Genomic DNA, 14759 nt, shown 5'->3' with positions numbered 1-14759 from the left:
AGAATGAGTTTGTGACATGAAAACACAAAGCAAGTGACCTGGGGGGTATTCGTCGTAGCTCGCTAAGCGGTTTAGCGAGCTAATTTTCAGGCTAAGATCAAAAACGTCTCGGTTACTTACGTAACCTCGGTTCCTTAAGCAGGAACCAGATATAACACAATGGTACATGACGAATGTCATGGCTACAAATCGAAGCATTTATCTATTCACGCCTGAAAGGCCGCGAGATCTGTCAGCGCGCGCTCCTGGCCCCGCCTGCCAGGAGTACTATAATACCATTACGCGCGCCCAGATCTGCCTTGGAAAGAAACTGAGCAAGACAATCAGTCCAAGGTAACACTGTACACGCCAACCTTGTTATATCTGGTTCCTGCTTAAGGAACCGAGGTTACGTAAGTAACCGAGACGTTCCTTATCGCAGTTCACTGCGATATAACACAATGGGACCCTATACATTCCCGCGTGATAATACAGTGGCAGCCAATTACACACACCAGCTCTACTGAAGCCTTTGCCCTCATAGAGGTTCATACGGCCGCTGGCGGTGAACATATTAACAGGGCAACCCTTGTCATAGGCGGCAAGGATCGCGATCCTGCGCCTGTAGGAAACCACCCTGGAGTGTTTCATGTGCAACAAACATGTAGACACCGATGAACACACTTATCATATACATCGTTCTCAGGTCAGGGGATTCAGAGATCGCTCGCCTGCAGAACACCAAGAATTTAACAGGGCCACCTTTATCATAGGCGACAGGGATCCGTGATCCTGCGCCCGTAAGAAAACCCTGGGATGTTTCATGTGCAACATAACATGTAGACACTAATGAACACACTTATCATATCTATCGTTCTCAGGCCAAGGGATTCAGAGATCGCTTGCCCGCAGAACGCTATGAAGAAAACTAGGTTCAGCCACATCTAACATATAGAATCTAATGAAAGTGTGGCGAGAACTCCAGCTTGCAGCTTTGCAAATATCTTCCACTGAGACGCCCTTTAGTAAGGCCCAGGAAGACGAGACCCCCCGCGTAGAGTGCGCATGCAACTTCTCCGGGGGATCTAAAGACAAGCTCTTATAAGACAACACGATAGCCTCTACTATCCAACGGGAGAGGCTCGGTTTTGATAGAGGTCTGCCTTTTGCGCGTGCACCGAAGCACACGAATAGCTGATCTGACTGTCTGAAAGCTCTAGTGCGCTCTGCGTAACAGCGGAGAGCGCGCACTGGACAGAGTTTATTCAAACGTTCCTCCTCTGCTGACGCAAAAGGAGGAGGCGAGAAAACTGCTAATTCAATCACCTGATTGCGGAATGGGGTTACCACCACTTTAGGTGTGTAAGCAGCATTAGGTCGCATAACCACTCTGTCACCAGCGATCGAGAACTGAAGGCACGATGGACTGACTGACAGGGCTTGCATGTCACCAACGCGTTTTGCTGACGTTAACGCCAGCAGCAGCGCGGTCTTTAAAGAGACAAACTTTATGTCCACTGTCTCCAGGGGCTCGAACGGAGGCCCTGTGAGAGCACGTAACACCACTAGCAGATCCCAAGAGGGTATGAGGTGTCTCTCTGGCACCCTGAGCCGTCTCACCCCCGCCATAAAGCGTGACGCTAGCGGGTGACTGCCAGGAGAACTGCCATTAATGCCTGCGTGGCAGGCTGAAATGGCAGCCATGTACACTTTGAGAGTAGAAGCCGCCTTCCCCTCATCAAACAACTGCTGTAGGAATTCGAGAATAACGCCCAGCGCGCAGTTAACGGGGTCGTGCTGACGCGCAGCACACCACTGCTCAAAACTGCGCCACTTCAGCGTATACAGAGCCCGTGTTGATACAGCTTGGGCACTCTGTATTGTAGCCACCACCGCGTCCGACAAGCCTGACGCTATGAGCCTGCACCTTTCAGGTGCCAGGCTTTGAGACGCCACCACTCCGGATGGGGGTGCCACACCGTCCTGTGCGCCTGCGTTAGGAGGTCTCTCCGTAGAGGCAGCTCCCAAGGCTGCTGCACTGACATATTGACCAGATCTGCCACCCACGGCTGGTTGGGCCAGTGGGGGGCTATCAATATCAATTCCCTGCCCTCGCCCGCAATCCTGCACAGCACCTGCTGGAGGAGCGGGATCGGGGGAAAAGCATATAGGGGTAGGGCTGGCCACTGGTGGCCCAGCGCGTCTATGCCTAGTGGGGGATCGTCGCCCCCTAGCGAGAACCAGAGCGGGCAGCAGGTGTTCTGCCTGTTCGCGAACAGGTCCACCTGCGCCTTGAAAAAACGCACCCAGATCTGACCTATCACTTGTGGGTGAAGGCACCAGTCTGCTGCTCGAGGATCGCCCCTCGATAACAGGTCTGCACCGTAGTTGAGGTGGCCTGGTATATGAACTGCCCTGAGGGACAGGACGTGTCTCGCTGCCCACAGGAGCAGGCGAGTCGCCCAATGGTGTAATGACGGGGAGCGCACTCCGCCCTGGCGATTTATATATGCCAAGGTCGCAGTGTTGTCCGTCCTTACTAGTACATGCTGACCACTCAGCCTGGGCAGAAAGTGTTGTAGAGCTAGGACTACTGTTCGCAGCTCTAACACATTTATGTGAGACGCGGCTTCTGTCACAGACCAGAGACCGTTCACGCCTCTCCCTTCGCAGACCGCTCCCCAGCCTTTGGTGGAAGCGTCTGTGGTCACCACCACGCGACGCGACACTATGCCCATAGTGCCTGACGCGGCGAGAAACCAGGGGTTCTCCAGATCGCCAGGGCTTTCCTGCATCTGGAGGACACCACTACTCTGCGATGCCTGTCTGTGACTGCGTTGAGCTTCATAGACAGGTACCATATTTGGAATGGCCGCATACGCAACATCCCTAACGGGAGCGCTATAGCGGCCGACGCCATCATTCCTAACAGGCGTTGGCAGCACAGCGACGAGACTGACTGTCCCCGTCGAACTGGCGCACGCATGCTTTGATGGCACTTATCCGTTCTTGAGACAGCCTGACCTCCATGGAGGTGGAGTCTAAGATCATACCCAGAAAATGCGTAACTTGCCTGGGGCAGAGAACGCTTTTCTCTCTGTTTACAACAAAACCCAGTCGATACAGGTGTGCCACCACTAGATGGCCATCCTGCACCGCTGCAGCTTTTGAATGGGAAGCAATTAACCAGTCGTCCAAATAGTTGTACACGCGTAAGCCGCGTAGACGTAATGGGGCGATAGCTGCCTCTACGCACTTTGTGAATACCCTCGGCGCTAGGGACAGGCCGAATGGGAGTGCGTTGAATTGGTACGCTATTCCTCCGAACGCAAACCTCAGATATTTCCGATGTCTGTGGTGGATCGGAATGTGGAAATAAGCGTCTTTTAAGTCTATCGTGATAAACCAATCGTTTGGCCTTATAAACTGCACAAGCCTGCGTGGGGTCAACATTCTGAACCGCAGCGGCATGAGTGCTTTGTTTAACACACGTAGATCTAATATAGGCCGATAATTCCCGTCTCTTTTGGGTACGAGGAAGTAACGGCTGTAGAAGCCTGCATTCCTTTCTTTGAAAGGAACTCTGCTTATGGCATTTTTTCTGAGCAGGGAGATAATCTCTTCCCGTAGGAAGTGAGACTGTTCTCGCTGTATTACAGACTGTATTACTCTGCTGAAAGGCGGAGGGGAACGGGCGAACTGCAGAACGTAACCCTTTGAGACCGTCTTTAGCACCCATGGTGACACTGCGCATGCGCGCAACTTTCTGCACAACCGGGGAGGTTGTGCTCTGAGTTGAATTTGTCGGGGACTAACCCGCTCATGGTCAATGGGTCTAAGCCTAGATCTACACCCACTCCGCCTAGGGAGGGGGACGAGATCTGGGGCTGCCCCCTCATGTTTTCGAAAAAAAATTGGGGGTGCGATCGCACTGTGTGCATCGCGGGGGGAGTTGCACAAGCATGCCTGGGCACTGCGCCATCTGGGACAGGAGTTAGGACATATGATTGTGGTGCTTGTGAAAACCTGCTTACCGTGCTGGACATGATTTCCACATGTGAGCAACGGGCTGATTTCTTTGGAGGTGGTGTGGGCTCCACCGCTCCCCCCTGTGTGACGAGTGGCTGACTGTCACGGTCAGGGAGCCTGAGGTCTCCCTCTGCCTCGCCCGCGGCAAACGGAGTGCTGCCGCGGAGCCTGGGCTGCGCCCTGGGCAGGGCGCGCAGCTGGTTGTTGTGCTGCAGGCTGCGCTGGAGGGCGGAAGGGTTGTCTCTGCCAGCCTCGCCCGGTGGATACCTTTGCTGGAGGCGCTGGCGAGCGGAACCCGCTTCTCTTCCGGCCCGGTGCGGGTGTGGTGTGTCCTGAGGAGGACGTCTCACCCGCGCCACTAGAGCGAGGCATCCAAGCCTGGAATACCTCTCTGCTCTTCTGCTGTTCTTCGAACTTGGCAGCCATTGTGACCACTGCTTCCCCGAAGGCGCCCTGAACAGAGACCGGGGCGTCGAGGAGTGGTGCTTTTTCTCTGTCTGACAGCTTAGCCAGTGATAGCCACAGAGACCTCTGGGTAGCCACCGCGGCACCCATCACCCTCCCCAGTGCCTGTGCCGTGCACCGAGTTAGTCTGAGCGACAGATCCGTCGCGCGACGGAGTTCTGCCACAGACGGGTGATCTTCCCCCAGCGACAAGGCAAGCTCAGTCAGGAGCTTTGCCTGGTAGCGCTGTAGCAACGCAGCCGTATTGGTCGTGCAGGCAGCCTGCCCTGCAGCCAAGTAGGACTTCTCTGCCAGCTGAGCCTGGTGTCTGCTCACCCGCGTGGGCAGGAGAGGCTTCTGGCCGAGACGCATCGTGGGGGATGTGGGCGAGAGGTAGCCCGCTACTGCATCCTCCACCTGAGGAAAGGAGAGGTAGCCCCTCTCCTTAGCCATGTGGAGCTGCATGTAGGGTGCGAACCCCGGCACCGGGGCTCGGCCCGAGTAGGGTATCGCCCATGTCGCCTGCAGTTCCTCGTGCACCTCCTCAAAGAAGGGGATGCTGGAGGGAACTGACGTGGCGGGGCCAGCATAGAACTCCCCGTCCAGCAGCGAGGACCGCACACTGGGAGGGGGAGGGAGAGGGAGCCCGAGGCAGCTGGCTGCTCTCAGCGCAACCTCGTGGAGTTGCTGGCCCAGGAGCCGAGACGAGGTAGGAGGTGTCTCCACCCGCAACCTGACGTCATGGCTCATCTGCATTGCTTCCGCGATTGAGCTGTGCCCATCGGAGAAGTCTAGCAGACTATCATCATCCAGGCTGATGTCCAGCTCGAGCGCCTCGTGGGGGATTGCCTGGACACCGCTTGGTTGAAGCTCCTCCGCCTCGCTGCCCGCAGCCCCAGGGCTGACAGGCGGCGGAGACGGGGAGAGACCCGGGAGCGGAGCTGCCGCCGCAAGGCGACTGCTCACGCTCACCAAGTCCAAGGCTGAAGACGCACTCATTCTTACGGGGGCGTCAGCCCCGGATGGAACTAGTGCAGTCTCCTCGGCGTCCTTGCGCTTCCAGAACGCAAGGCGCCTGGTAGCCTTAGCTAGCGGGAGGCTAGCACAGATGGGACAGACAGGGGCTTCGCCTGAGAAGGCGCCCTCCGTGTGGTCCCTGCCTAGGCAGGTCACGCACCGACGGTGGCGGTCGCCCTTGGGACGGACGTGACCGCAGTCGGGGTAGTGTCTGGCCATCTTTATCAATCTGAAAGTAGAGAAGAATGTTAAACACAAGCACACTATCTGCAACGAACACGTTGTTAGCAAGCTAGCAGGCTAGTCAGAGACTTAGCCAGCCAGGCAGCAAGGATAGCAGCAACTACTTTCGAATGAAATTAAGCCAATGAATTAAGCCAATGAATTTCGTGGCGCCCTGAGCTAGTGAGGGTTAAGGAACCCGATAACTCACCAACCCGTAGAGAGCGAAAGCACACAAAACTCTTTTGACTGTGGTAAGCGTTTGAGATATACTCAGAGATGTTCACTCCGTCTTGCGAAGTTTCCAAAAGAGGCAGATCTGGGCGCGCGTAATGGTATTATAGTACTCCTGGCAGGCGGGGCCAGGAGCGCGCGCTGACAGATCTCGCGGCCTTTCAGGCGTGAATAGATAAATGCTTCGATTTGTAGCCATGACATTCGTCATGTACCATTGTGTTATATCGCAGTGAACTGCGATAAGGAACGCCCCTCTTTTTGGTTCGTGGAAGCAACTTTTGATAAATCACCATAGTTACATATCGATTAGCACTAACCTGCTCCAGGGCAGGCTAACTTAAGTGTAGCTGGATAAACTTGCCACACCCCCGGAAAAAGGAGGGATCCCATTGACCAAGGACTGATATTAGAGTTAGATTAGCGGAGGGAGAGAGTTCTTTGCGATCGCCAAGATCCATTATTCTTGTATGAGCGCTACCGATTCAGCCGACAAGGAATCATTAATTTACAAGACCTTCTCGAGTCTTTTATTGCAAACACCACAGTCGAACATTGACTGTCTTGCGCTTTTTTGCGAGTGGTACATTTTTGTAGTGTCGGTGATGCGGAGAACAAAGCACTCATAATTATATGAGTGTTATTAGTACACCATAGCATATCATTATAGTAGAAAATGATTAAGGTGGACTCATGATAAGAATAGAGAGAAATACAGACAATTTATTTTCACTGCTTCAATTTATTGTATTTGTTGTTAAATGACTAAATGTATTAATAGACGCTTTTATTCAAAGCGACTTCCAAGGAAATGTAAAACTACATCGAGGAAGGAGGTGAGGGATTTGAACTTGTAACCATGCAGATTCAAATCGGTAGAGGAAACCTCTGTACCAGTGGACACTTGCCATCAGGTATTCATACATAGATATCACCCTATAAACATCCCAACACACCTTGCTCTCACAGCGGTGGTGGTGTTGAATTTTGTCATGATTATGGTCTTGTATTCTTCATAAGCGTTCATGTTCATCTCCTACTCGCCAGCGGAGAAAAAAAGAGCCCTTTTCTTTGAGTTTAGAACCATTATACCGTTAGAAAATCATGGTTTTGGTGATCGACCTTTCCTGCCTTTTGAAGTAGGACGTGCACGCGCAAATGCCATGATAACTTTAGCCTGGTTGAAATTAACCACATGATTAGGATGCGGATCAGCCGTTAACGAACCGATATTTGCTGTTCTCAATCAGCTCGCTAATCTTAACGGGCTAAAAGGCCAATTGATTAACTTAGCTTCAAACCTACGACGAACGTACCCCTGGTCCAGCCTTGCACTGCACTCAATAGCATTGATTTATAATCAATCAACAAAGAAGCATTTTGACTCATCTTTGTTTGAATGAATAAATACATAGACCCAAACTTTTCTTCTGCAAACTTTTGCCAGCCATGGTAAGATAAACTTTAGACCAGTATTTAGTCTTATAAAGCATATAACTGATGTCCTAATACGGACTGTAGGACGTAAGCACACGTTTTAACCTGGTCATTTAGCATTTTTGTTTGTTAAATCCAATTCCCTTCTCGGACAACATTTCTGATTTGATTGTTTCAGATTTGATTAGTTTCACTAGATTTGTGGCAGAAATCAGCCCAAATCTTGCGCAGTCGCTCACATCACATTGGCTTTTGCCAATAGTTTTATTGATGTCATGAGATCAGCGTCATGATTTGTGAGATCAGTGGTCAGCCTTTTCTGTATTGAGACAGATTTATTTGGCCCATTTATAAATCGCAGACTGTCTCGAAACAACGATTCCTCTGTTGGTTTAAGTGTAGCCTACAGTCAGACGGGCTAGCCCACCCCACTCATCTCTCCTCCTCCTTTGGTGTCTCTGTAGAGCGTGATTGGATTAGAATCTGTTACCCTTTCCCCTCTAACCCGGTGATGTTGGCTGTTTCCTGCTCCTTCTAGTCGGCTGCAGCTGGAGCCTTTGAGTGCTGCTCAGCAAGGAGCAAACGCTGGTCACAGATCGGACATCTCAAGCTTTAATCAAAACAAGCGAGCCTTAGCCCCGCTGATTTTTCACATTTAATTCACAGCGATGCGGAGAAAATCAAGGATATTATTATGTTTCGCCGTCCTTTGGGTACTTGGCATAGCATACTATTTCTACTCGGGAACAACGTTGAACCGAAAGGTAAGAGTCTCTCTTTGGTTGGTGGTTAACTTATTGATTTTGCGACAAGCATTTATTATTAGGCAAGTTATGGCTTGAGATATTTTGCATTTTATTACATATAAAAGGGTTTGGCCATGGATCTTCAGTGCGCTGAATAGTGATACAATGTTGGAAAATATGTCAGTATATTTTATCATTAATATTACAGCAACTTGCAAATTGTTTCTTGCCGCCGATAATGTGTTTTAATAGGCGTTTATTTGCACAAAGAAAGGCAACGATACTGTTATCGCCAGGTGCTCCCGGCGCCGCTCGGTGCTATCAGTTGGTTTGCTGTGATTGAATTTAAAGAGGACTGGTCTCAAAATTGGCATCAACCTTAGCCAGCTACTAGCATAGCTAACCTTACGTGCTAATTGTGAGCCTTAGTTCACTGAACACCAAGATTGGGACATTCCTCCTCCCGGCGATGCTCCCGAGAATAATATCTCATTTCTGGTCAGACTATTCCAAGAATGGGGTCGAGCACATCAATCGATTTGATGTGGACAAACGGACCTCATACTGCCACTGAGTTTTAATTAAAGACCAGTAACTAGCTTAGCTTACCATTGCTAGCTTAAGTGATGAATGCCCAAGTCGGTAGAACTTCGTGAGCCAGCCTCAGTAGGCTATTCTCCTTGTTGAAAGCAGCCTTTGTAGTCTCGGCACGAATGACACAGTCAGTGTCAATATTTCGCCTCTCATCCTACTGTCAGTTAACTGCTCCGCTGTGTTCAGATCTGGAGGGATCCCGGCCAGATCAGTTGTCAGCCATTCCATTCAGTCATATGTTATTAGAGGTATCTCCATTGGGGTATAAGATGCATTTAATGAGTGAACGTGTTGTAACAAAGAGTTCCCACAAGGCCATGTTACAAATTACAAACAGGAAAGACATTGTATTGTTTACGATGTGTGCTGTTGGCTGCTTTCCTCTTTCAGACAGTTGACAGGAAAGAAATGGCATTTCACTGATTTTGTTTCAGCATGGTCTTAATTATTTTCCATCACCCCCACGATCCTGCTGCTCTGTGTTTACTTATTATGTATTTTTAAAAAAACAGCGCTGGCTACAACTCACCCTCTATATATCCTGACGTTGGAACTATTTTCGGGGGGGGGGAGGGGATGGACCACCACACCACCACACCTGTCGCACATGGACTTCCCTCGCACCATTATCATGTCTTTCGTGGTACCCCACTTTGGAGAGCGCTGTCCAACATAGCAGTGCTGATTAGACTGAGTTTATTAATCTCAAACATGAAATAATTTCAGTTGTGTACAGCTATTAATAACAAAATGAAGTGAAAGTTAGATGTTTAGAAAGCCTTTATCATTATGACAATCAAAAATGGTTCATGCAAAGAGGCATATAGTCTTGCATGCTCATCAGTCAAGGAACTGGAATAAAATCCTTCAAGAAGTGCAATATCAAAAGTCATTAGGCTCAATAAGTCCCCCACAGGCACAACTCAAACAGCACCTTCTTTAGTCGCCTTTTTTTAATTGAAGTTAGGTTGTTAGATGGTTAAGTTGTCCTAGGGTTCTGTTGTTGGGTTGAAAACCTTTACAATACAAAGAGAAAAAATGAACAGTGCTTTCATTACTTTAATATTAACATCAAATGAATTATATAATCATACACTTACTACTTATTACTTATTTGCACATAACATGGCTAATCTCATGCAAACTGTGAATTACACATGAGCTAATCTACACAGCAAGACAATCTGAGTGATCAGCTAAACATTTTTTAGCCTAACAGAATGCTAAGTAAGAATTAATTCTGGCAGCAACAAAGGAGCAACTAGCCCACCAGAGGCATTCCAGCAGACGGCCAGAAAGATGATGCTCTCCTGCTCCAATTCCAGTCTGACTTGGACAGCTTGACTCTCATGCAGTATGCACCCGCAGTTCAGGCAGCACATACAGTCTCTCTTTTCCCCCCTTCGCGATTAATGTATGTAGTGGGGCTGTTTAGCTCATAACAGTTGTGCATTTTATGATCATAGCATTACATTTGGCAGAAAATACTAACAAAGGGGTCCTAATCAGATTTAGAAATTGAGGCGCTTCAAATTGGGCCCCCAGGGGCCATGGCGGCCATTTTCGCCAGATGAGATTTGATCCCATATGATATGGTTACACAAGAATACACAATAACATAAGTATATGTGTAAAAATATACTGAATAAAATACAAGTTATCTTACATACAGCTTACATTGATGATAAATTGCATCAACCCTTTTTATTTAATACTCGACCTTTACAATTACATCTACTGTGCATTTTGCCTGCATTGACCGAAAAGAGCTGATGGTTTCGTGCAGCAAAGAGAAGCAGTCGATGGGGGTGCACCCCCCCCCCCCCCCCACACACACACACCCCTCCTTCCAGCATCTATGTCTCTCTTTCTGTATGTCTGTCTTTTTCCTGTTTTCACTTCTCTCTGTTTCTACTCTTTTTGCCTTTGTGCAACTTTCCTGGAGAGTGTGAGAGGGGAATTCACTGCCCACATCAGTTATCTGCATGACCAGCTGTTGTGGAGAGGCTGCGTGAGTGGCTGACAGAGGTGCAGCGGGTGCAGAGTGTCAAACAGCTGGGTGGTAGGCCGTCAGCTGCAGGACTGCGCTCTCCTGCTCTCTGGATCCCTCACATGGGGACTACCGAGTAGTTCCTGTTGCTGCTCGCACCAGCTTGGACGTCTTTCGGCCACATTGAGGGGATGATCTATTTTTATCCATCCCACTTTGATGTTGTGAGCTGCAAATGTTTCTTGAGAACTAAACGGCTTACTGGACAAGACGCTTGTTTGCCAAAAAAGTCACCAAGGCTCTTGTCAGCGGCAGTGGTTGGTGATATCACTAGGCTTTTCCGCTTCACGACTGTGTTGGTTATGCAATGCATTTCCAAGCAGATGTCGAGAGTGTGTGTCCCCGTCCAGGCTCACAAGAAAATTTGTTCCTGTTCTCCCCTGCTGAGGGGGGGGGGGGAGGTGAGGAGGAGGGTGTCCTTGAGACCCCACTTCCAAGGAAAGATCAATGTTAAGAAGAAAAAAAGTCATAGCAGGTTTTCTGAGGCTTGCAATGTCAGTGCGGTCGCATGGATACTTTCTCTTCAATATCTGCAGTCGAATCCGAGGAAGGAACTGCTGTTATCTGTCATTGAGTGCCATATAGGGAGTGTATAGGGGTGGCCAGCAGGACAGGTTGTCTTCTTTTATCTTCTGCTTGAGTGTGGAGTGTAGTGGTGTGTAGTTATTGACAGCCTGATTGCTCCGCTTGCCACCTCTCACTCCTAACCACCTCCCTGGTGGGAGACAGCAGGGGCCTTGTGAATATGAATGTAGGCAGAGGTTCGCGGTGTGCTCAGTTCTCACTGTCCATGCCAACGCCCAAGTGTAGGGCCAATGATTTTCCGCGATAACGGAAAACGGACGGAATTCGCGGAATGAACACTTTGAAACGGAATTGCACCTTTGAAACGGAAACATCATTTTGTTCATACAAATCGCCCAAATTCCCCTGTATTTTGGGCTGCAAGGCTATATTTCTTTCAAATAAACACAACAACGATTGCAACGATGAACAAACATTAATTAAAGAACAAAACCACTGAGAAAATGTCACGTCTGCGCTGAACTCTGCTCCGGCCGCGCCCCCCTTTTTCAACGGTTGACCCACAGATTTCAGCTAAAGTCACATTCACGCGCTCGTCTTCCCAATCGCATTTAAAACAAAAAATGTTTAGTCTTCTGTTCTGTTGATGGCTGGCAAACAACAATCTAAGAAGGGCACATATTATTCACTCATTTTAAGCCATCAATCTACCTCAGGGTGAACAAAATGAGCTGAAACGGAATTCACCAACTGTGAAACGGAAAATGCATTTTTTTGAAACGGAAAATCATTGACCCTACAAGTGTGTGACGATTGGAAATGCATCAATTTGCAAGTCAGATTGCAAACTGGGGATGCGACTCGGTGAGAGCCGTGTGTGTGGCAGTGTAGAAGACCTCCATGTTGGTACCTCTTTAATTATTGCTTCTGGATAGTGGTTACATTATCCCCCACCACCATGGAAACCTCCTTACCTCTGAGCTGCTATCCCCCTTTTGTTGCCAAATTACAGACGCTTTGCATCATCTCAGTAATAAGGTCTTAATTAAAGACTCGCTTTTTGCCATGCTCAAATATATGGGAAGATTGTAGAGAACATGTCATGCATGTCATAGCAGCTCCTATGTATAACATTAAAAGCAAAATTGCACATGCCAACTTTTAAATGTCTGTTATAATAAGGTTTGGTTTAAAGAATGTCAAAAGTCATGTTACTTGTTAGGTTTGAGAGCTAAACCCATATTGTCATTTATGTATTTTGACAAAGCCAGCCTTGACATAGGATTTATACGTAGTTGCCACAGTGTTTCCAGCTCAGGACTCAACACATGGCTCACATGAGATCTGTCCTGATGAAGTGACCCGTTGTCTCAAGCTGTGGTCTCTACAGAGAGACAGAGACAGAGAGGCCGTGTTTAACCTGTGGGCGGAAAGATTCAACCATGTGGGGAGCACATTGTATTTGATGGGCTTGTTCTCGCTGACCTTTGGCCAGCAGAAGATTTTATGTGTGACCATAAATATGTTTTAAAGAGCTGTTTCGGCCTCAAGAAACCGTTGCCTGTGAGGCTTTGGTGTGGTGAATACCCCAGGGTTATAGCCTCACGTGATGTCGCTGGGGTCAGGAAGAAAGGCAGGTTATGAGGAAGTCCTGTAGACCTCTCCACCTTCATCCTTCTTGCTAAAGGGGCAACTAAAAGTCATGATTCACAAATCTGGATGTATCTATGCAGTTGAAACGGCTTGAAATGTTTCTCCTTGTTTACTAAACACATACACAAGTCAGGAAAATTATCCAGAGATGTGTTTTGTATACTTTGATGCAGGCTCTCTTGTTACAGATTGTTAAATAACTTCAGTTGTGTGGGGCAATCCATGTGTCAGTGCAACAGTTTGTGTCATGCACAATGTAACTGCTGCTGCAGCTTAGGAATCCACCATAGGGAGTTGTCTTGCACGTGGGTAGATTTGCTCACTTGGTAACTCTTGAGCCCAATTTAAACTTGTGCATCTGATGAGAAAATGATAATGTGCTAATTTGTTTCTAATATTAGGCTAAAACTCATTACAGTTAATCCATTGAAAGATGAAGTCTATATCTGGATACAGACTAGCCTATTTTGTTTGCTGCGGAAACCTCGTTTGTGGGTAGATGGATTGATCAGTCTCTCTCGAGCACTGCACACTTGACGGGAAGGATACAAATAATAAAGCCACTGATGGTTGGGAAGCTCTGTCCTGTATCATAAGTGTTTAATAGAGAACAAGTGAGAGTCTTTCAGGAAAAAGGGGGGGGGGGGACAGTGCCCTAAATAGGTCTGTCTGAAGAAGAGCATATTGTTTGGCATGCTGCTGATTGTAGATTACGCTTTTATTATAATAATAATAATAATACATTTTATTTGTATAGCACCTTTCTGGCAGGAGCCTAAAGGCTTTACATAATGCCTACAGAATAAACTACAATGCTGTATTTGTCTAACACTTTTCATACAAAGAATGCAGCTCAAAGTGGTTATACATTTCAGTCACTTCTAGAGATTAGGCTAATTCATCTGATCTATACAATTGCTTGTATCTTATTTGCTCAAACACACAGGTATATCTCTAGAGATCCTTTACATTTTGTCAGACTCTTATAAAAAAGTTTTGGAGCCTGTCAGTAGCAAAACAAGCGATTTACTTTGACGTGCTGGCTTGCCTCAAAGGATTCCATTGTTTAGCTGTTATGCGGTTGCTGTTTTTAGCAGTTTAACTTACTACTTGACCGATTTTTGGGCCCAAAAAGATCTAAAAAATAGGGCCCAGGTTGAAAAATCCTGAAGTTTCTCTTTAAGATATTTTCACAGTGTCAGGAAAAAAGCATAGGAGAGCCCTTTAGATTTAGGTCCCTCCTGGTGGAAGTGAAGAAGAAAAGACTAGATTAAGACTAAGCTATTTCTGGTGTCTAAGCAGTTTGATAGAAATAGTGGAAGGGTGATGGTTGGCTTCTGTGATGCGTGATAACTAGAGCTTAGGACCTTTGAGACGCTCCTTGTTTTAATGATTTTTGCAAAAGCGGACTCATCCAAAAGCCCTAGGACAGTGTCTGACCTTGGGCTAGTTATTCATATTGTATATTTTCAGAGTGAGGTGGTTGTCCCATTAGATTATTATTTACATTATTATTTTGTCATCCTTTTCACGATTCTCGCTGCCAGTGTTGGCTTCGGTGAGGTGGAGTGGGTGATGTTTTGTTATTGCCCAGTATTTTCGATTCTTAACTGACTTCAGTTTCACTTCTGTTTTCATTTGCTGACTTTGCGACATGGCGTAGACCATGTGTTCCCCTCTGTGTATTCACCATTGTAGTTTAAGTGTGAAATGTATACTTCCCTGACTTTAAACTACAGCATTATGCCTATGGAATTTTCACATGACCACATCGTTTTAATGATGTTATAGAGGGGTGAGTGATATGAAGGATTTGTTGGTCGACTCCT

General features: G+C 47.7%; 1 protein-coding gene across 2 annotated transcripts in view; it reads left to right on the top strand.

Annotated features, from left to right (window-relative positions):
- The first annotated feature begins 7830 nt into the window (after nt 1–7830).
- Nucleotides 7831–14759, top strand: part of galnt2 (UDP-N-acetyl-alpha-D-galactosamine:polypeptide N-acetylgalactosaminyltransferase 2) — an 80127-nt gene continuing 73198 nt past the window's right edge. Inside the window, exon 1 of one of the 2 annotated variants that reach the window (XM_031579218.2) lies at nt 7831–8126. In XM_031579218.2, coding sequence (XP_031435078.1) covers nt 8031–8126 — 96 coding nt within the window. In that variant the 5' untranslated portion in view covers nt 7831–8030. The remainder of the gene's footprint in view (nt 8127–14759) is intronic. The other variant, XM_012814314.2, reaches the window with a different exon arrangement.

The sequence above is a fragment of the Clupea harengus genome, chromosome 13, assembly GCF_900700415.2.
Source record: "Clupea harengus chromosome 13, Ch_v2.0.2, whole genome shotgun sequence".
NCBI classification, from domain to species: Eukaryota; Metazoa; Chordata; class Actinopteri; order Clupeiformes; family Clupeidae; genus Clupea; species Clupea harengus.
Note: the sequence above shows the minus strand (reverse complement) of the source record. Positions and strands in the feature narration are given on the sequence as shown.